This window comes from Chionomys nivalis, chromosome 4, assembly GCF_950005125.1.
Source record: "Chionomys nivalis chromosome 4, mChiNiv1.1, whole genome shotgun sequence".
Taxonomy (NCBI): Eukaryota; Metazoa; Chordata; class Mammalia; order Rodentia; family Cricetidae; genus Chionomys; species Chionomys nivalis.
In genome coordinates, this window is record NC_080089.1 from 86,557,616 (window position 1) to 86,581,189 (window position 23,574).

At 38.0% G+C, this 23,574-nt stretch overlaps 1 protein-coding gene across 1 annotated transcript in view; it reads left to right on the top strand.

Moving 5' to 3' along the window:
* The window catches only part of LOC130873550 (tripartite motif-containing protein 43B-like), a 36,381-nt gene extending 13,075 nt beyond the window's left edge, over positions 1-23,306 (top strand). The window contains exons 5-10 of the mRNA XM_057768390.1: positions 17,649-18,063; positions 18,602-18,697; positions 20,148-20,378; positions 21,192-21,214; positions 21,618-21,715; positions 22,807-23,306. Coding sequence (XP_057624373.1) covers positions 17,649-18,063; positions 18,602-18,697; positions 20,148-20,378; positions 21,192-21,214; positions 21,618-21,715; positions 22,807-23,306 — 1,363 coding nt within the window. The remainder of the gene's footprint in view (positions 1-17,648; positions 18,064-18,601; positions 18,698-20,147; positions 20,379-21,191; positions 21,215-21,617; positions 21,716-22,806) is intronic.
* Positions 23,307-23,574: the final 268 nt, after the last annotated feature.

The following is a 23,574-nucleotide window of genomic DNA, read 5'->3' on the forward strand; positions in this document are numbered from 1 at the left end:
AATTAAGACCTCAATTACTGACATCTGTTGTGTGTGGAAGTGGAAAGAAAGGACTCTCATGTTTGAAAACTCATAATCCATGATCACTCCTGAAGTAATAAACTCTAAACAAACAAAGATGTAAACACATGGCCATAAGGGAGACCTCAGGTTAGGAGGCAGCCTATTGGGCTTTTCTCATAATCTGCAAAGAAGAGGTAGAAATTATTGCCCCTTTTAGACCAGAAAAAAGAGAATGCCAGAAAGAAAAGGTCATAGAAATTGGTGGATATTTTAACAAAATATTGCTTCACAAAAATAAAATAAAGTGAGGAAAAATATGTTAATCTATCAGTGTGTTTCAGTATGTTATATCAAAAGAATAAATAAAGTTTATAAACTAGTACTTAATATGATCTTAATGAATCATTATGCTAGTAGCATAGGAAAAAATTTCTTGGCATGAGCATGAGAATTCCACTAGAAAACCTAAAGTGTAATTTACAGAAAAAAAATTTTTTTGGTCCTTTTAGGCTTCTACAATGTGGATGGCACAGTTGAGACCAACCAGAAATGTGAAGACAGACATTTATGGCAAGTTACTGCCAATAGCCACAATAGAGCAACTGAGGAAACAGATGGATTAGAAAACACTTTTTATTTTTGCTCCATGAAAATTTCAAATTTTGTTGTAAATAATAGAGAATGTTCAGGAGTGAAGCCTGAGGAGTTGAATGTATATGAGAATACATGTCTTCCTTCTGAGTCTCATGGCATATACACTTTAAAGCAATATAGTGACTGTGGTGTAGCAGGGAAATCCCTCAGGTGTCCTGAGCAATTTGGTCAACATTCCAAGATTCAAACTGGGCAGCAGGATTTTGAAGACAGTGGAAAAGGAAAAGATACAAAGGAGGCAAAAGTACTGAGAAGAATTACTCCATCTAACAGACTTCAAATGGGACTGACTTTGTATAAGCATAATGAATATGAACAAGTCTCTGTTGAGTCGGATGTCATGGTTAAGGTAGGGAAGGCAACTTTTGGTAAAACATGTAACCTCACTGAACATCAAAAAACATACTCAGGGAGCAAACCTTGTGAATGCCTTAAAAGAAAGAAAACCTTTACTAGCAAATTAGACCTTTCAGTTCATCAGAGGACACATGACCAGAAGAAAGCCCATGTATGTATTCTGTGTGAGAAACTCTTTAGCACTAAATCCTCCCTTACTACTCATCAGAGGATTCACACAGGAGAAAAGCCCTATGGATGTAGTAAATGTGATAAAAGCTTCAGGCAAAAGTCAGCCCTTGTTGTACATGAGAGAACTCACACTGGTGAGAAACCCTTTGAATGTTGTGAGTGTGGTAAAGCCTTCCAGCATAAGTGGTACCTCAAAATGCACCAGAGAACTCACACAGGTGAGAAACCATACAAATGTCAGGACTGTGGAAGAGCGTTTCTAAAGAAGTCATACCTCAAATTGCATCAGGGAACTCACAAGAGAGATAAACCATATGAATGTGAAGAATGTGGAAAAACCTTCCATAACAGATCATACTTCAACATGCACCTTCGAACTCACACTGGTGAGAAACCCTATGCATGCAACGAGTGTGGAAAAGCCTTTTACCAAAAGTCAGACCTCAGGAGGCATCAGAGAATCCACAACAGCGAGAAATTACACAAATGTAAAGAATGTGGAAAAGCCTTTCAAAATAAATCATACCTCAAAACTCATCAGAAAGTTCACACAGGTGAGAAACCATATGAATGTAAACAGTGTGGCAAAGCCTTTCAAAACAAGTCATATCTCAACAAACATCAGATAATTCATACAGGTGAGAAACCCTATGAATGTACTAAGTGTGGGAAAACATTTCAGTGGAAGTTAGTCCTCAGTAAGCATTATAGAATTCACACAGGTGAAAAGCCCTATGAATGCAGTCAGTGTGGGAAAATGTTTGGCTACAAATCATCTCTCATTGTACATGAGTTGATTCATTCTGGGAAGAAACCCTATGAATGTATTGTATGCAGAAAAACGTTTTCACAGAAATCAAACCTAATTAGGCATCAGAGAACTCACAGACATCAGGATGTATGATGGGGATGGGTACAGAAAGATGTTTGCCTGACGTTTAAGTCTCAGAAGTTTTGCAGTACTCCAGGAATTCCCTTGAGTGAGTGGGGCAGATGTTCTTTCTGCAGAACAGCTTTCAGTTAACATGAGAGGCCCTACACAGGGCTGACAGAATTAGGAATGGTTGTGAGGGGGAGTCCCACCAGAACTCACCCTTAACATGTTATGAGAAAACCCACACGAGGAAATTTTAATAAATCTAATACATGTGGAAAAATGTCCCACACTACAGATCTAAACTTGGAATGCATCTAAGTATTTACATAGGAGGAAACGTGAATGTAAAAGAATATAGAAGTTTTAAACATGTTTTTCTTCAGTATATTTGAGATAACTCATACTGGAGAGGAACTCAGTGAAAGCCATGAGTGTGGTAAATACTTTTTATAACATAATTGAGAAAAATCTATGAATATAATTAAAGTTGAAAACCATTTTGGCATCATTCATGCCTTAATATGCTTGAGAAAGTCCACAATGGCAAAAATCTCTTCAAGAAATGTAACCATTGGAAAATTATCTGGAAGTCACTGCTTGTTAAATATGAAATAGTCCTGTGAGGAAGATCTCTGGGAATAGGGTTATTGTGAGCTTTCTAGTAGAAATTCTCCACAGCATGCATTAGAGAACCCCCTGGAGAGAGGAAAGCCTCTGATACTATTGGAAGCCCGTGAATTACAGCTAGGCAAGCATCAGACAGTATAATCTAAGGGAAGTCTTATGGCATGGAAGAACATCAAGACCATCTAGAAATTAAGCGTTGACATACATCACAAAATGTGAACAAAGAAATAATGCTGAGTAGCAGAGTGGCCACATGTCCCGCAGAGACCATTTTCTTATCTCTGGACATAGTCTGCAATTCTCTGCCGCCACCGTAGCCCTTACAAGTTAAGTGAGCTCTGCCGGGACACTATGAACTCACTGATGGCAACCCAAAAAACAGCAGGCAGTTTTTTTTCCAGTTTGTGTCAAAGAAAAGCGAAGGTGACCCTAAGGACATTCTTGCAAATAAAGGTGGAAGAAATTTATTGGGATTTAAGAATTGTTTGAAGAAACAGTGATCTTTCCTCCTTTTTTTGTCCTTTATGCCTGGCACATTAGTGTGAAATAAATATAATGTTTAGTTTCCCCAAGTGTGATCTGTTCTCATTGCATTACTAACAGATCATTCTTGACAATTCATTTTATGAATACAAGGAATCTTTCTGAGGGATGTGAATAACTTTTTATCAGCACATTCCTACAGAAGAGAAGCCTGCCTTGTCATTCTTCATTTCTAGGTTAATTCTAGAAGAATCAATTGTGAAAGAAAATTACAATGAATCATTTTTGGGAATGCTTTTTATCATGCAGGGGTATCTCACTGAAGAAATAAATTAGATAATTGCCAAATATTTTTATAGTGTTTTCATTTTTATAAGAAATTGTAATGAAGAGAGACTTACCAATGTATATATTATACATATGAATATGGGTCATGCTAAACATTAACTACTTTTACAGCAAATGTTTGAGTATTCAAGCTTAAAACATGAGTGGTGATACAGTCTTCGAGGATACATTTGACTAAGTCTGGAGACATTCTTGTTTACTTAACTGGATGTTGGGAGCTGCTGGTTGTCAGCTCCTGGGTAGAGGCCAGGGTTCTGATACATTGCTTAAGAAGCACTGAATACCCACCTCGGTTAGAACTTTGTTAGAGATCCGTTAACTGTGATGTGATAATCCATACAGCTAATATAATAAATATCATGACAAATAGTGTGCCCTGTCATTTCCTATTGCTTAATGAAACACTTGATGTTTAGAACTTTTTCAGGAAATTAAATTTATTTTTATACGTAAACATTAGTCTAAGGCGAACACGCCCTCTTGGGTAAAATCAGACGGTACTGGATCCGCTGAGCCTCAGCTGTACTGCAAACTCAGCCGAGATAGGCGGGGAGGGGTTAGCAGGCTCGGGCCCTAGTTACCTGTATCTGCGCTCGGTCGCAAGAGCTGGGAAAATCAGGCGGGGCTGTGTTTAGCACACAGCTGTGGGGCGCCTGGCAACTGGGCCGGGAGCCCGCTGTGAAATTTGCTTGCAAGTGCCTGGAAGATAGGACCCAGGCAGTGAGCCGCGAGATAGGGGGAACAAACTAGGACGGTCGGGGCCTGCTCTCAATCAGTAGCAGCCCTCAGGAAGAGAGTGTAGTGCGCACCAGCGGCTGAGACCCGGGCAGCTCTCTCAATCTAAAGTTCAAGCCTGCGCCCCGGGGCCCGCTCAGGGGCGGAGGCAAAAAGCCCCGCGTTAGAGCACCAAAAAGATGTGGTGTAATAACCAGGTTAGCTTAATAAGAAATAGTAAACTTTAATGAGGGAATAGCTTACAACACCAGGGATCCAGCGATGAGCAGAAAGTACAAAAAGAGGACCAGCGGTGCTCACACTCACCAGATTTATACATAAACATTAGCCCAAGGCGAACACGTCCCCTTGGGCTGGGCTTCCCCTACATATTTTGATGACGGTTTCTTTTTTAGGTTGAAAATTGAAGAGTAGGTAGGTAGGTTTATCATTTTTGCGTCTACTGTGGGTTTACTTTGCTGTTTTGCAACATGATGAAGAGTTGGAAAGGGAGCAAGCTATGTATAGAGAAACAGCAAATGTGCTTTGGTCCCACATTTAAAATAGTGCAAAATTATGAGACTGATTAAGATTAACATTAATTTCTTTTGTGGCATTTTCCCTTGATCCGGTTACTGCTTCCCTCCTGTCAGCATCATCGAGCAGAAGTTCATTCACTTGTCATCACCACCACACAGTGGACCAGGTCTTACTCAGCACATAACATTTTGAAAGGGATTATTACACTAAATGCCACTGCAAGATCATATTGTTTTAAATATGAAACGTAAAAGACTCATACACACATTTTCTACTAATGTATGTAAAATTTTAATTTATTGGGGCTGGAGAGATGGCTCAGAGGTTAAGAGCATTGCCTGTTCGTCCAAAGGTCCTGAGTTCAATTCCCAGCAACTACATGGTGGCTCACAACCATCTGTAATGGGGTCTGGTGTCCTCTTCTGGCCTGCAGGCATACACACAGAATATTGTATACATAATAAATAAATATTTTTTTTAAAATTTGTTTAAATTTTTTTTTTTTTTTTTTTTTTTGTTTTGAGACAGGATCTCTTTATTAGGTAGCTTTTGCTGTCCTGGAACTTGCTATGTAGACCCATCTGACCTTGAAACTTGCTGTGTAGACTAGGCTGACCTTGAACTCACCTATCTACTTGTCTCTGCCTTCCAAGTCTGGGATTAAAGCTGTGTGCCAACACTGACAGCCCATTTTTATTTTTATTACCTAAACTTTGAGCAAAACATGCCCCCCAATGTTTTCAGTATACACAGTGAAACCCAGTAATCTAACAAAAAAAAAAAGGCATTTTTGTAGAAATGTACAATCCTGGCACATTATTTTGAACATATTAACTGTGAATTACCTCAGATAGCTGTGAACAGTGGTAATATTTTATTCCACTGAGTTAAATGCAGTCTCTGGGAGATGAATTTCTAATATTATTGAAATTGGTACCTGCACAGGTATAGGTATGTATGCCAAAGGATGTGTAACAAGTTACTCTGTATAATTAAATCTCTAGTTATGAAATGCTAGGTACATGCCTACCAACAGCTACTTCATTAGTATGTGTTGTTTCCACTACACTTTAAAGAAAAAAAAAGATATATTTTAAAAAGATAGTGTGGCATGACAGTGTAAAAACTTGAGCTACATTCCACACAAGCAGGAAAGAATATACCTTCTTCTCAGCACCTCATGGACCTTCTCGAAAATTGATCACATACTTGGTAACAAAGTAAACTTCCACAGATACAAAAAAATTGGAGTAACTACCTGTGTCTTATCAGATCACCATGGAGTAAAGTTAGAATTTAACAACAATACTACCCCCAGAAAGCCTACAACTCATGGAAACCGAACAGTCAACTACTGAACCACCCATGGGTTGAAAAAGAAAAAAAAAAAAAATAAAGAAATTAAAGTCTTTCTTGAATTCAGTGAAAATGAAGACACAACATCCCAAACCTATGGGACACTATGAAAGCAGTGCTAAGAGGAAAGTTCATAGCACTAAGTGCTGACATAAAGTAAACAGAGAAAGCTCACATTAGAGACTTAACAGCACACCTGAAAACTCTAGAAAAAATAGAAGCAGACTCACCTAGGAGGAGTAGAAGACTGGAAATAATCAAACTGAGGGCTGAAATCAACAAAATAGACACAGAAAACAATGCAAAGAATCAATGAAGCAAAGAGTTGGTTCTTTGATAAAATCAACAAGATTGACAAACCCCTATCCAAACTAATCAAAAGGCAGAGAGAGAACACTCTAAGAAAATCAGAAATGAAAAGCGGAACAAAACAGACACTGAGGAAATTTAGAGAATCATTAAGTCTTACTACAAAAGCCCGTTCTCCACAAAATTGGAAAATGTAAAAGAAATGGACAATTTTTTCTTTTTTAATTTTTTAAAATTTATTAAAACTTCCCCCCCAAATTCCCACTTCCTCCCCTCCTCCTACTCCCTTTCCTCTCCCTCCACAAGACCCTCCTACCCCACCTCTCCAATCATAAGAGGAAATGGGCAATTTTTTTTGCACTCTGACTTCCCTCAGGACTGGAGAGGGAGGGGGAAGGAGTGGGGGGAGTGGGAGGGAACTGGGAGGAGGGGAGGAGGTGGAAATTTTAATAAATAAATAAAAACAAAGCCAAACCCAATATATATATAATATATATATATATTATATATATATATATGAACTCAAGAAATTAGTCATCAAAAGAACAAATAATACAGTAAAAGAAATGGAGTACAGTCTTCAACAGAGAATTCTCAACAGAGAAATCTAAAATGACTGAAAGACACTTAAGGAAATGTTCAACATCCTTAGCCATTAGAAAAATGTAAATAAAAACACGACTGAGATTCCATCATAAACTTGTAAGAATGGCAAAGATCAAAATTACTGGTGACAAATTATACTGGGGAGGATGTGGAACAAAGGGAACACTCCTGCATTGCTGGTGGAAGTGCAAACTGGCACAATCACATTGAATATCAGTATGGTGATTTCTCAGAAAATTAGGAAATAACCTTTCTCAAATCCAGCAATACCACTTTAGAGTATATACCCAAAAGATTCTCAATCATACCAGAATGACATGTGCTCAACTATGTTCATCACAGCATTTTTTATCATACTAGAACCTAGAAACAACCTAAATGCCCCTTGACTGAAGAATGGATGAGGAAAATGTGGTATATTTATACAATGGAGTACTACAAAGCAATAATAATAATAATAATAATGACATCTTGAGATTTGCAGGCAAATGGATGGAGCTAGAAAACATCATATTGAGCCGGGCGGTGGTGGCACACGCCTTTAATCCCAGCACTCGGGAGGCAGAGGCAGGCGGATCTCTGTGAGTTCAAGACCAGCCTGGTCTACAAGAGCTAGTTCCAGGACAGGCTCCAAAACCACAGAGAAACCCTGTCTCGAAAAACCAAAAAAAAAAAAAAAAAAAAAGAAAAAGAAAACATCATATTGAGTGAGGTAACTCAGACCCAGAAAGACAAACATCATACGTACTTGCTCATAAGTGGCTTTTAGACATAAAGCAAAGAAAATCACCCTACAATTCACAATCCCAGAGAATGTAGACAACAATGAGGACCCTAAGAGAGACAACATGAATCTAATCTACATGAGAAGTAGAAAAAGACAAGATCTCTTGAGATAAAGGAGAGCATGGAGACCATAGAAGAGGGTAGAAGGGGAGGGGAGAGGAAGGGAGCAGAGAAAAATGTATAGCTTAATAAATCAGTAAAAAAAAAATTAAAAAATAAAACGCATTCTATATGTAACATTCTAATTTCAATGCCAACAATACATAGGCACATCAGAGTTCGAGCATGCCTAGCTCAGGCTGACTAGAGTTCAAATTAAGGAGATAGAGAGCTGTGTGGAAATTCAGGTGTGAGGCACTTCAGAACCCACAACATTTTTTACACTGGAATTCTCGGGGCAGCCTTGACTTTACTGGAACTAGTTGTATAGATTAGGCCAGCCTAGACTCACGGAGGTCTGCCTACCTTTGCCAGTGAAGCGCTGGGGTTAAAGATGTGTGACACCATCACCAGATAGAACCCACAGTAGCTCAGCCAGGTACTGTGGATTGCTTTGCACCTGGATGCCTCCTTTTCATCCTTTATTTCTTTTTTTTTAAAAAATATTTATTTACTTATTATGTATACAATATTCTGTCTGTATGTATGCCTGCAGGCCAGAAGAGGGCACTAGACCCCATTATAGATGGTTGTCAGCCACCATGTGGTTGCTGGGAATTGAACTCAGGACCTTTGGAAGAGCAGGCAATGCTCTTAACCTCTGAGCCCTCTCTCCAGCCCCCATCCTTTATTTCTAATATGTTGTTAGTTGAAGTAAAATTACATCATTTTCTCCCTCTATTCTTTTTACACATTCTTTTTCTAGATTGACACCAGAAGGTGTGACCAAGATTGGAGGTACATTCTCACAATTCAAAAGACTGGGTTTTAGTTGGATCTGTCCATTACAAATGATTCAACCAAGAAAAATCCATAGACCTGGCGTGGTGACACACACCTTTAATCACAACATTCAGGAGGCTGAGACAAATAGATCACTGTGAGGTCGAGGCCGGCCTGGTCAACAAACAGTTTCTGTACAGTCAAAGATACACGGAGAAAGCTTGTCTTGAAAAAACAAAAAGGAAAAGGAAAACATCCCTTGCAAAGCTGCCACAAGAAAGTGTGGTCAAGATTTAGATGGATTCTCACACCTCAAAAGATCTGGATTAAGTGGGTCTGTTTACTTCAAATGATTCAACCCAGAAAAATTCCTCAAAGGAAAAGTCACTTCTTGGGTTTTAGATAATTTCACAAGGGCTGCCTACGTTGTATTTTGTGAACAGTGAGTGAGCACATCCCTGATAGAGAATAATTCTTGGTCTAGGGGTGACTCTCTTAAAAAAAGTTTTCTGCTTCCACATCTACATATTCATTATTCTGTTCTGGCTTATAAAGCCATTCCTAGGAGAGAGTTTCACAGTAGACTTCCTAGTGTTCTGCCTCATACTGTCTTTCTGACCCCCTTCTTCCACAATGTTTCTGGAACCACTGATGCAGGAGCTAGGATATAGATCTATATATAGATATGGATGGGATCCCCATGATCTGTTGATTTCTGCATTTGTACAGTTGTGGGATTCTGTGAGTGACAGCCAATGCTTCTTTTCTAAGAACTATTAAATGAGCATTACTAGGCTTTTTTAAACTAGATTTGTAATCTCATGTTTTGTTTTCTGTTGTAGAAAACCAAATCAAAGATAAATTAATGTATGAGCAATCCTGAGATCAAAGGAATGAGAGATATAAATAATAAGGAGGGCTGAGCCAAAAGCATTTTAGCATTATTAATGTGATATGTCAGTTTTTGAGATGGGTATAGTATTTAGAGAGCACAAAAGCCATAAGTACGTTAAGACAAATTACAAGGGATGTGTAAAATGGTGATGGGAAAAATATCAAAATGACATGTAACTTACCCATAAAACCCTAAATGAGGTAGCTGGTTTGTCAAACTTGTAGAGCTTTCCTATGTGAGTAGAGTACAACCTGCTTCACCTTCTGCCTCTGCCTCCGGTTTTGACTCCATAGCTTCTCACTAACTCAGGCCCTCTTCTCTCAGCATCAGTTTAGCTTCCCCACCTACCTCTATTCCACCCTGCGCAGGCCCAAGTCAGTCCTTTATTAACCAGTGATATTCACAGCATACAGAGGGGAATCCCACATCCTGTCTTAACAATATTATCAAATATTAGTTGGTCTAGATCTAGGGCTCAACAGGAATGCATACATTGTGTTATCTGTCGAGGAAAGAAAGATTCAGCCTCACCACTATCATTTCATTTATTTATCATCCATATCATCTCTCGATTTGTATTTTTTAAAAGGTAGGAAAACTTATAATGAAAAAGCTAAAAATATTGAAATGGTCATAGCCACAGTTTTGCATTCAAGAGAGTCTGTCTATTTTATCTGTATGCAATTGATTGTATACCTACTGGAAAACCTGAGATAATTATTCCCACCTAATTGGTTGTAACAAGCTCTCAGAGACAGCATTGAATCCAACCATACAAAGTCTGGCTTTAACCCACATGTTGGAATAAAATTAGAAGACGCAGGAAACATGATAACTCAATCATATCTACAGGTTATATACATGGGAGAAAAATATTTGGGATTTGTTATGTGGTCTCAGGATGGAAGTACTGTGATGTGCTTTTACAGTTTGAAAGTTCAGTATTGGAAATTTCCATATTCATTCCCTTGTTTTATTTTTATTTTTATTTTATTTTATCTTTTTATTGAAAAAAAATTTTCTGCCTCCTCCCCGCCTCCCATTTCCCTCCCCCTCCTCCCGCCCCTCTCCCCCTCCCCCCACTCCTCTTCTCCTCCCTCTCCAGTCCCAGGAGCAGTCAGGGTTCCCTGCCCTGTGGAAAGTCCAAGGTCCTCCCCCCTCCATTCAGGTCTAGGAAGGTGAACATCCAAACTGTCTAGGCTCTCACAAAGCCAGAACCTGAAGTAGGATCAAAACCCCATGCCATTGTCCTTGGCCTCTCGTCAGCTCTCATTGTCCGCCATGTTCAGAGAGTCCGGTTTTATCCCATGCTTTTTCAGTCACAGTCCAGGGCAATGTCCCCAGTTAGTTCCTTGGGCACCTGAGGATAGGGAACCTGAAATGAACCTATTCTATAGCCATACTGATGAATATCTTGCATATCACCATAGAACCTTCATCTAGCGATGGATGGAGATAGAGACAGAGACCCACACTGGAGCACCGGACTGAGCTCCCAAGGTCCTAATGAGGAGCAGAAGGAGGGAGAACATGTACAACGAAGTCAGGACCACGAGGGGTGCACCCACCCACTGAGACAGTGGGGCCGATCTATTGGGAGCTCACCAAGGCCAGCTGGACTGTGACTCATTCCCTTGTTTTTAAAAGAGAAAGTTGAGTATTTAAGTAAAGGGAATGGATTTGGAAGGATTTGCAGTTGAGTTGAATATGATCAAAATAAAGTGTACAAAATTCTCAAAGAGATATTAAGATTATTTGAATATTTATTTATTTATTATGCATACAGTTTTCTGCCTGACTCCAGAAGACACCAGATCTCATTACAGATGGTTTTAGTTACCATGTTGTAACTGGGACTTGAACTCAGATTCTCTGGATCAGCTGTCAGTGTTTTTAACCTATGAGCCACCTGGGAGGCAGACGCAGGTGTCTCTTTGCATTCAAGGCCAGCCTGTTCTACAAGAGCTAGTTCCAGATAGGCAGCATAGCTACACAGGGAACACTGTCCCAAGAAAACAGAAAATTTAATTTTTTAGATTTCTATTAACAATTTTTTTGACTGAATCATGTAAAAGTTTTATTTGTAGAGATTTAAAGAAGCAGTCGTTTCATATGGTATACATTTACTCTGTATGAATCTGATGTGAAATTCATGGGCAACTGTGAACAGAATTATCAGACAATACAGGAAAGATTTAGCTATAGCAATATTGGAAGGTGAACCTCAGTTACAATGGAAGACATGGTGGAAAGAGGAATCTAGGATCATAGAAAAATCAGGTAGGGCTAGAGGTATAGAAATTTTCCAAGATCAACATCTTAGTGAAGTCATATATGCTAATTTTTAAAGACCATTTTGGTTTTATGGTCTTGACATTGTGTTTTATCGCAGTTTTGAGTGCTTGGGACAGGGCTGAAGGATCAGGAAAGAGGACTGAATCATTTACTAAAATTATACATGGTCAAAAAAGTCTTCACTGTCTATTTTTTTTACAAAGATGACTTCATCTGTAAATAGAATGATATCAGAGTCAGAAGTTAGACAAATATTAATTTAATAGTTTTCTTTTGAAAATGATAATTCATGAAGCAAAATGTAGATTAGGCCCTTAAAGGCAAGATCAGCACCAATAGATGAATGGAGTAGAAAAAGTGACAGTTCTGGAGATAATCCAAACAGAAGGATGTAGCCTTCTCTAGGATTAAAGGTGTGAGCTGCCACACCCAGCTAAGCAGTCCCTCAGGGAAGCTTGTTGTGGAGATTTGCTTGTGGAGGTTGGCTTTAGAGTTAATTCAATCTTCCATCCAGTCAGAATACTGGTACTGACAAATGGCCACAAACGGGATGTGTTAATGAAAGCAACCATGGGAGGAAGTAGGCGTGGTCTTTAGAGAGTATATAAGGACACACCAGAGCTTAGCCTGGTGCATTCTTCACCAGAGCAAATAGAGAGTGTTTCCATACATTCTGAGTCTTCAACTGGTGGATCTATCTTCTGCATACATTGAGGATTGGACCCTAGAGCTGAGGAAATATTGTGGTGTTCTCATTCAGCACTGCTGAGGCCAGAGACAATTCCTTGGGTGAGTACACAGTTTACAGAGGAAATTCCTTCGTAGTTCCTATTCTTAATATATTAACAAACTGAGTTTTCTGCTTAGAAATGACTGTCACTACCAAAACTATTCTGTTCCCATCTGGTCATCTTTTTTGTCAATATAATGTGAGTTACAGCGATAGATAATTTTAGTTTTATCTCTACACACTTTTTACTGTCCTAAAGTATAATGCTCAAGGAACTTACCTTCCACTTTTCAATTTTGACTGTTGTCTAAATTTAAAGAATATTTTTAGAGCATTTATTCATGCCCTTCATAGATGTGTGAGTCTCTGAATCGAATCTCGCTTGTTTAGCTTTCTTCCTGACCACTATCCATACAACTTGTAATAACACTCTAAACAAAGAAAAACATCCATAAACTATGTTTTTAGGAATTCAGGCTTAGTTTTCCAGGATACGTCCTGCTGATTGGGGTGTTGAAATCTTACAGGACCTAAAGATAATTTGGAATTACGGTCAAGTCCTGACTGACAAATTCTCTGAGGCTTGATTATCCCAGCTAGCAGTCTTGGAACTGTTCTGGACATAGAACTCGGAGGAAACTCCAACAGAGGTCCTCTGAAATGTTGGATCATCTGGGCCATCTGCTCCTATGGAGATTTCTCATGGGGTCTTCCTTGTTGAAACCCGAGTTTTCTTAGCCTAGAATGAATCCACGTCCTCTCATTTCCTGTGGAAACAAAAACAAAATCTCTTCTCCAACATATGTTTTGACATAAATTTTGAAGTCAAAGCATTTTCAAAAATGTATGTTGGATGAATCCAACAACATTTATAATCAAATGTTTTTTTAGCAACTGTTGCTCCTTCTTCGGCACTAAAACAATTCAAAGAGAACATAGTAACATATAGTGTCCAGATTGTCTGTGTGTTTTCTATCTTTATGTGGTTTTAGTTTAAATTCTATTTCATTTATTTTTAATTTTTGGCTTTTTGAGACAGGGTTTCTCTGTGTATCTTTGGCTGTCCTGGAACTCGCTCTGTAGATCAGGCTGTCCTTGACTCACAGAGATCTGCCTCCATCTGCCTCTCAAGAGCTGGGATTAAAAGTGTATGCCACCACTCTTTGAACTCACAAAGATCAGCCTGCCTCTGCCTCCAAAGTGTTAGGATTAATGGTGTTATGCCACCACACCTTGAACTCACAGAGGCCTGCCTGCCTCTGCCTCCCAAATGCTGGGATTAAAGATGTGTGCCACCACACCTTACCGCCCTCTTTCTTTTTTAATTTAAGGTTTTTATCCTGTATCTTTTCTCTCCCTAGCCTACACATATTTTTAAACACACTGTTAACTGTTTAGAGGTTTTCTTTGTCTTTGAATCTATTTTTACTGTATATCTCTTTTTCTGACCACATGAATCTTTAATTTTCTAAATGATATGGCTAAGAGTAAAGCTGTAGCTTTGACGTTTGGATCCATCCCATTCCTTAGGTTTCTGAGAGCCTAGCTTCATGGCGGAGGTACTGTCTGGAGCCATGTTTATTGCCACAACTCCGTGGAGTTACAAGGTCCCTGACACCACCAAGAAGCATGCTGTTGGCAACTCATAAACACCGTTTAAGTGTTTCGTGTCAGGGCCTCTTACAAGAACCACAAAGTTTCACAGCTAAAGCTGTGTCAGGAAGCCTTTCTTAAATGAGATTCTCTTGCCTCTAGCAAAGAGCAAACCCAAGAAATTGCTGCTACCAAGAAGCCATGCTTAACACCATTATTTTGTGTGTAGCATTAGTTCCCAAGCACTCTCAGGTTTTCTGTGAATGCAATTGCCTCACGTTGGGCACCACTTGTTGCCTGAGTTTTTTGTCCTGCCCAGTCCTGCATCCATTCACCCCTAAAGGAAACACAGAGGTCTACACTAAGGTTATTCTCATCTTGCATTCACTGTGTCTGGGTGAAGACTGCAGACTGCATCTTTCCTCTTCCCAGAATTCTCCTGTTCTCATTGCCCTGCCTCTATCACCTGCTGCCTGCTTTTCCTGCCTATACTTCCTGCCTGACTACTGGGCAATCAGCATTTTATTAAAAAAGTACAAGAAACAAAGTTTTACAAGGTAAAACCATTGTCCCATGGCATGCTTGCACTCCAGAAGACATCAGATCTAAATATAGATGGTTGTAGTTACCATTAGGTAATTGAACTCAGGACCTCTGGTAGGGCACACAGAGCTTTTAACCTCTGGGCCATCTCTGAGTCGCTTTAAAATTAATTTTTTACTTTTCTATTAAGAATTTTTAATGCTGATATTTAGTAAAATCACAGATTGTTAGCATGATCATTCGTTACATTATCAAGAGCAGAATATAAGTGCATCACAAATTATTTAGAATTTTCAAACATTGTAGGAAAGTCACTAACTTTTTTGGCAAGTTCTCAGTTCATATCCTAGGCAGGTCTTGAACTAAAACTCCCCCTACTTCAGCAGCTCAGTCCCTAGGTCTCTAGGATTAAAGGTGTGAGCTGCCACACTCAGCTAAGCAGTCACTCAGGGAAGCTTGTTGTGGAGATTTGTTTGTGTGGACTGGCCACAGTTAATTCAGTCTTTCAATCAGTCAGAATACTGGTACTGACAAATGGTCACATATTTGGTGTATTAGTGAAAGCAACCATGGTAGGAACTGGGTGTAGTCTTTAGAGACTATATAAGACCACTCCAGGGCCCAGCCAGGTCTATTCTTTACCAGAGCAGACAGAGTGTGTTTCTATACATTCTGGTTCCTTGACTGTTGGATCAATCACATGCACCCATTGGGGACTGAACATCAGAGCTGAGGTAATGTTGTGGTGTCCCCACTAAACAGTGCTGAGACCTGAGAAAATTCCATGGTGAGTGCACTGTTTACAGGAGGAAAATCGTAGTTATTTCCTATTCATAATTCTTTACCCAAGTGAGGTTTCTGCTTAGAAATTACCATTTGCAACTTACCAAAAAAGATTATGTTCCATGTGGTCATCTTTCTTTATAAATATAACATGACCTAGAGTGATTGATGATTTTAGATTCATCCATACACACTCTTCTGTTGCTCTGATGTAAAATGCTCAAGGTACTTACATGCTTCCTTTCAATTTAGATTGTTGTCTAAATTCTAAAAGTATTTCTAGAGCAAATATGTGTGTAATTCATAAATGTAAGAGGTGCTGATACCTGTAAATTAAATATACCTATCTAATATATAAAATTAAATGCTTTGAATGCATTGCCAATTACTAGCATTTACAGATATTTTCTGTAAATATTATGTAAAAAGCAAAGACTCAAGATGTAGTCAAGTAATTTATTTTGATATTTCTCTGTTGTAAACTATAGGAAAATTTCAGTGTGAAACAATCCTTGATCACACCTTATGATCTTGGAAGAAGTGGCTATTTCTATTATTGATTGATTTATAAGATTTGATGTACATATGCGTTTAAATTACTGAAATCTAGCCCAGTGGTGGTGGTACGTGTATTTAATCCCAGCACTTGGGAGACAGACAGGCAGATCTCTGTGAGTCCAAGCCCAAATTTTCCACAGAGTGAATGCCAGGATGGGCTTCCAATCTACACAGAGATAGTCTGTCTCAAACCAAAAAAAATCTGAAAATTAACCAGACCGTTCTATTCATGAAACTAGTGTTCTGGTTAAAATCTGTCACAATTTTATAAATTCTAATTTGAATATTAATTTTTTTCTGTGTCCTTATAAAGTATTTTGAAGAGATAAATCTACAGCAAAAATTACCAAAAGAGGACCATCAGATAAGTTAAGAAAGCCAACATTGTAATCACAGTCTCTTTTCTAAACTAATCTTGACTGTGAATATTAGTACTGGTTTTCAGCATACACTGTACTATCAGCTAGAGTCATTGAATCCATTTGGTTCAGATCCTGGAAGCTTAAATTATTTGGAGGATATTGTCCTCAATCAAAACAAGATTCTCTATTTGTTTAGATATTTAAAGAGAAAGGGAATATGCCCCCCTTTATTAGATAGCCAAGTCTCAAATAGTCTTGAGAGTCTCATTTATGTCTCTAGGATTCATTCCATACTCAAACCAAGAACGTATCTTTGTAAGCAAATAAGTTTCCACAGAAACTCCTATAGTATTCATCTCGATGGGCTTTTGTATAGACAGGGAAACCTGTTTGAACGTCTGAAGGTTCATATGAGGTAGATTCAGTATAGTTGGGAATCCACATGAAGTACTTATGAGTTCATTTCGCCATTCCAAGGTCTGAGGTCTCAAACCGAAGGAAAAAAGGGAGGAGGAGCTAATCAACAAGAATTCCTTGTTTTTGCTTCCTTATTTTGGAGACCATGAGACCAGCTAACACAAGCTTATGCCACCATTTCTTGAATTATGAGTCAACAAAAATTCTTATTCTTTTTAGGCATTTGCAACATAAAGAAGACAAGTAGCTAAGGTTGCCTTCATGTGTTAAGGGAAGGGACAATGGGAAGTTAATGAGTAAGATGCTACAACCAGAGAGCAAAACATTTACTAGGGATTCTGTTTTTTGGAGATTGTTCTCTTGAATAGACAATCAAAGAGGGAAGTGTTAAACCAAATAGATATGTAGTAAAAGACTAACTTGTGTACTTGAAGTACCTTGATCACTCCAGTGTAAATTTATTCATAAGCACTGAGAGAGCCTGTCTCAGACCTTGAACAAAGTTCTTAATTTGAATGGAGTCTCTGAAAAAGATGCAGATTGTAGGGCACAGAAATTCATCATATCAATCTCTTCATGTGAAGAAGAGTGAATAAGAAAAAATTAAAAACTTAGTTCTAAGCTTATATTAATTTTTGGACACCAAAAAATGAATAATGCTTTGTTTTAGACATAACAGAATTACAACTTGAATCAAATTTTGTGAAGTTGTTTCCTTCTCTTGGTCTAATAATGGTAATTCTAATTTTCTTCCTTCAGCAAAATGGAGTCAGTCCTCTCACAAGCCTTCGCTGAAGAGCTCAACTGCTCTATCTGCATGAGCTACCTTACAGACCCAGTCACCATAAACTGTGGCCACAGCTTCTGTCGAGCCTGCCTCCACCTTTTCTGGGAAGACAGTCTCTTTCCAGGCCATTGTCCTACGTGTAGGGAACGAACCAAGCAGAAGGACTTCAGAACCAACATTGTTTTGAAGAAGCTGGTGTCCATTGCCAGACAAGCCAGCCTCATGAAATACCTGATTTTGGAGGAGAATAAGTGTGTGATCCACAAGGAGATCAAGGGGATCTTCTGTATGGAGAACAGGATCTACCTCTGTCAGCTCTGCTCTGACTCCCAGATGCACAGAAGTCACAGACACTCTCCCGTTGAAGCAGCTGCTGAGGGTGAAATGGTAAGTGATGCTTCTGAGAGAACATAAAACCTGGAGAGTGAGGATTAGCAGATTACAGGAAGATGCTGGTCCTGATTATGAGGAATCCACTCTTTTCTGAATGGTGGCACTTTATTAGCAGCTAGTGAAGAAAGAGTGACTATAATGTGACCACTGCTTGAGAGACCCGTGGGTGTAAAGATCACTTGTATTTTATTTTACATTCTTTCTAGGTCATTGGAAAGTGAAATACTGTATTCATATCTTTTAAAAGTGTATATGACTGGAAACTAAATTAGAAAATACAGTGGAGTCAGCTAAAGAGAATACTGTGGGAATTATATAAATTACCCAGCTATCACTCATAATTATCAATTTACCTGAAAAAATAGATATGCCATATTCTATTTATGTGTTTTAAAATTAAAATTCAAAGTTATCTAAAATAAAAAAAGAATATAGTGATTCTTTTTTTCTTGATAAAGTTATTTTATTTAATGTCCAAGAGTCTGATCATTAATACTGTTTATCAAAAGTTGATATTCATTGTTTCTTACAGGAGAGACTTCTAAAGCAAATGACATCTTTACAGGAGAAGATCCAAGAAATTAAAGAGAATCTAGAGGCAGAGTGCAGAATGAAACTTTGGTTTAAAGTGAGTATGAGATTTATGCTGAAAATCTGGTTGAGATACTTATTTTCCCAAATCATCATTCAAGGTTTAAGTATAAGGCATGGGATATGATACTTGGAAAACATGTGATGATGGCCTTGAATTCTGAGTGTGAAATATAGCTCTGCGTGCGGAAAGATGGCCTGGCTGTATGGCAAAAGAGTCTGAGACTAATGAGTGTATTGCTGAAAGTACAACACACTGCATTAGACTCTAGGATTGCCCCATGAATTCTAATGAATGTATACAGAGTGTCATATTTGCATGAACATATGAATTATTAATCAATACCATTCCTTCAGGCAGCCCTGTTTTTTTTTTGAACTGCTTTATTACTTTTCCTTCCTCCCTTCTTTCTCCCTCCATTTATTCATTTCTTTTCTTTTTTTGTGTTAATTGTATCAATTTTGTTTATTTTAGACTATATATATATATATAACTTTACCACATTTATTACTAAATTTCACACATCTACCTCTTTTTAATTCTACTAGTGAAATAATTATTTGTATGATTTTTTTTATATTGGTGGAAATGCCTTTGTATTGATGGAGCCTACTTATTCATTCCTGGCTACCCAGACCCAAAATAATCATGCAAAAACTATTAATTAAAACACTGCTCAACTGGTTAGCTCAGGCTTCTTATTAACTCTTACATCTTAAATTAACCAATTCCTATTATTTTATGTATTACCATGAGGCTCATTTCCTACTGGTAAGGTTCTGGCTGGTGGCTGGTGTCTTTCTCCTTTGGTGGCTACATGGTGTCTCCTTGACACTGGCTACTTTCACTTCTATTTCTGCTTTTAATTTCTACCTTGCTTTAATCTGCCCTGCCAGAGGCTTTAAGAAGCTTCTTTCTTAACTAATGGCAACAAAATATATTCACAACATACAGAAGGGAATCCCACATTACCTCCCCTTTTCTGTCTAAATAAAAAGGAAGGATTTAACTTAGTAAAATTACATGTAACCAAATAGGTTTAAATCATGAATTACAGTTACAATATCATACATTTATCATAACTAAGGAAAACAATAATCATAACTATTTATTCTTCAAGTCCATTAAAGATCTCAGAAGGCTATAATATTACTTAATTTAACAGGAAGTGAATTTTAAATAACTTCCACATCTTTAGAATTGACAGAGACAATTGACTCGCCAACTGGACAGTCACCCAAAATTCTTCTGTAATATTGGGGCATCCATCTCAGCCTATAGACCCATAGTATCCAGCAGACATTTTCTTTAAGAAGGAAATTTGAAAGAAATAAATGAAACCAAGGAATTTCCATTTCTGACAAATCCTTCAGAGTGTATGTAGCACAGTGATAGGAGTCCTTTGTCAAATTTAAGCCTAGAAGGATGCAATAGAGTAGGATTAAATACGTTCCAAAAATCCCTGACAATGTCTTGTTTTCTTCAGAACTTCCTGGTTATGAGGGAAGACATGATCAGGACAGAGTATAGGAAATGGCGTGCAGTCCCACATGAACAGGAAGATCAACATATTGTGCGCATGAAAAATGAAGGCGATTGTGTTTTTGAGAAACTCGGAGAAAGTGAAGCCATGATGATCCAAAAGAGAAAACAACTAAGAGAAATGTTTCAGGAACTCATGGCGATGTCCCAGGAGCCATATGTGATACTACTCCAGGTGAGCAGGGAGGAGTGCAGACAAAGGTTTCATTGTCTTAGGCTCACACTGGCGATTGTTATACTAAGATTATTTTTTAACATTTCCTGCATTTATTTTAGGAGGTTCTTTTTCAGTGATAATCTGGAGAAACTAAATTCTGTAATAATCTTGCCAGAACAAGATTTTTTTAAAATAAAAATTGTGTTAGTAGATTCTCCAAGAAATATGACCTAATTTTTGATTTTGTAACTTGCCTCTCTGAAAGCTGAAATTCAGTGTTGCCATTTCTTACACTCTGTAGCCTCTACTTGGATATTGTGCACATTTCAAAGAATGCTATTACTTAATTTCTTCTTTTTGAATGTTGTAATTTTGAGATATCTTTAGGAGGATGGGATTTTGAGATAGGGTTCTAGTCTGTGGATCACGATCACCTACAGCTCACAATAATCTTAGAGTCTCTAACCTGGCAATTCCATACTTAGAGGCATGAGGTAGCATGCATGGGAGAGGCCATACATTTGAAATGCCCTTAGTTAAAGTATCCTTCTGTGCTTTGTGTTTCAGCTCAGTGAAAAACCTTTTGCAGATAGCTGGGGTTTCAACGTCAATGTATAATCAATATCTACGTGCTTCTCATAATTTACTCTCACAGCCTGATTTCATCAAGAATTAGAATTGTGCTAATCTGTTTGTTAGCATTAACCTGCTAATTAAATATAAATTTTCAGGTTAGATAGTGTGATGCAGCCCGTCTTTTATATGAACTTTATAAACAAACTTTGTATTTCACTTCTCCAGGATTCTAATTTTTTCTTGCTTTCTTTGCAGGATTTGGATAATATATTGAGAAGGTGAGTTTAGCCATTGGTACAAGTTGGGGTACCCTGAAATTGCTGTAAAATTGATTAAACTGCCTTAGAAAAGTGCATATATACTTTATAGAGAGAATATTTTATTTTTTGTATAGGATCTGTTATGGATTTTTAAAACATGATTTGTCATATTCATGTGGAGGGTATGTGTGTTCATGTTCATGCACAAGTAGCACTACACATGTGTGGAGATCATAGGACAAATTACAGGAGAAAGTTTTTCCTTCCACCATGGGTTCCAGAAATTGAATTCAAGTTGTCAGGCTTGTGTTTCAAGGGAATTGACTCAAGAGTGTTTGGCTGAAGTTGGAGTGAGGTTTTTCTGAATAACTGTGATGATATCTTTAGCACCATACAAATCATTATTTTCCTCTCCTTGCAGGAGTGAGGCAGTGGATCTGAGTATACCCCAAGCTATGAAACCAGAACTCTCTGCCCTCCCCATCACTGGACTGACTGAAAGTTTCAACCACTACAAAGGTGAGTGTGAGCAATGATGAAAATAGCAGAGGTACTCTTACACCGTGAGACAGCCTTTGCAAACACATATATTTTAACGCCTGAGAAGTGTGTCTTGGTTAGTCATATTGTAATCGTCTTAATTTCATGGTTATCTCACAAACAAAGGAACAAAAATGAATACCAGTATATCAGTTTGTGTGTAATACTGACAGAACAGAGAGTATCAGTTTTTCATTGAGGCATACAGAGTGGTTAATTAACTGAGTACAGTCTAATTCAAATTAAGAGTACCCACTGGTGGAGATATTTGATTATGTTCCTTTACACATTTTAGCAATTGATTTCTTACATTACATTATAGCTCATTGATTAAAAATACACAAGATATAGTGGTGCACGGTAGTGATCCCATCAATATCATAGAGAGAGTTTGAAGGTAGTCTTGTCAACATAGTGAGTTCCATGTCAGTCAAGTCTAAATAGTAATACCCTATCTTAAAATGAACTGAAAAAGAAAAATCATAAAATAACTAAACAGATAAAGCCATGTATCATGAGCAATGAATACAAAACTAATTGATGGGTCATGAGGCAGTGTCTCAATTCCCCTTGTATATCTAAAAGTCAATTTCAACCTCACAGGGAAAGAGTATCAGAGGAACTAGAGGTTAAAGGAGGACAATTGCTAGTAGGGAGCTACTTCTAAAGTAAATTTAGCTCTTCCTTTAGTATAAGTATAAAAATTCCATGGAAAGAACAAACACCGATATGAAAGCAATTACTGGTCATATCTTAATAGTAACTTTTTATGTAGACCAAGGAGAACAGCCTTTGCTGTGGCCCTGACTGCAGTACACACATCTTCCCTTTGCCAGGTGTAATTAAGTCACCTGTCAGAGGTAGGCTGAGGCTCCCTCATCTACAGCACCTACAAAATGTTTCATAAAACTTTTCATCATGCTACCACTCTGTTCCTTGCACTAATTCTTGGCTTTGATGAATTTAACCTTTAATCTAAGCCAGTTTTTGAAAACCAAAAAATTTCTCAGGATTTTTGTCACCTCAAATACAAATGGTCATTTTAACTAAAATGTTTATTCTTTCCACAGTGCACATTTCCTTTGAAAATCTATTTGGATTGCATTGTAAGAAGAACCTGTTTAATGTCATGAGAAGAGCCAGCTTCAAATATCACCATCAGTATACATCTGTGGATCCTGTTGGATCCTATTTGGCCTCCTGGGGCTCACAGAACTTCATCTCAGGGAAATATTACTGGGAACTGGATTTGAAGGACTCTAGTGACTGGGCTGTAGGAGTCTGTACCAATTCCTGGTTAATGAATAGAAACAAAGAAGTTGAAACTAAGGGTGCATTTCTTCTTTTCTGTATGAAGGAGGGTAGTCATTACAGTCTCCTCACCACAAACCCAGTAATCCATCACTATATAGAGAAGCCACTGGACAGGGTTGGTGTGTTCCTTGATTGTGAGGCTGGATATTTAAGTTTCCTGAATGTTGCCAAGAGTTCCCTCATATACAGATATCCTCATAAGACTTTTAAGTACCGTGTTTGGCCTTACTTCTCCTATGGTCAAATAATACCATAGGAAGTTTTAATAGAGTTTTCATTGTTTTTAAGTATTTCCTATTGTAATGATATAAGTTTTATTGTATTAAATAATAAAATACTATTAAGTGAAAAAGAGAGTTGAATACATTGCATTTTCATCTGTTGACTCCATATTTCTCAAAGAACATTTCCTTCCATAGTGGTCTTGTCTTGTGTATCTGTTTGTTTGTGCAAACTTGTCAGAATTATTCATTAGGGTCTACGACTTGAGATCAGTGTTAGAGCCCCTTTAAAGTATGCGCAAG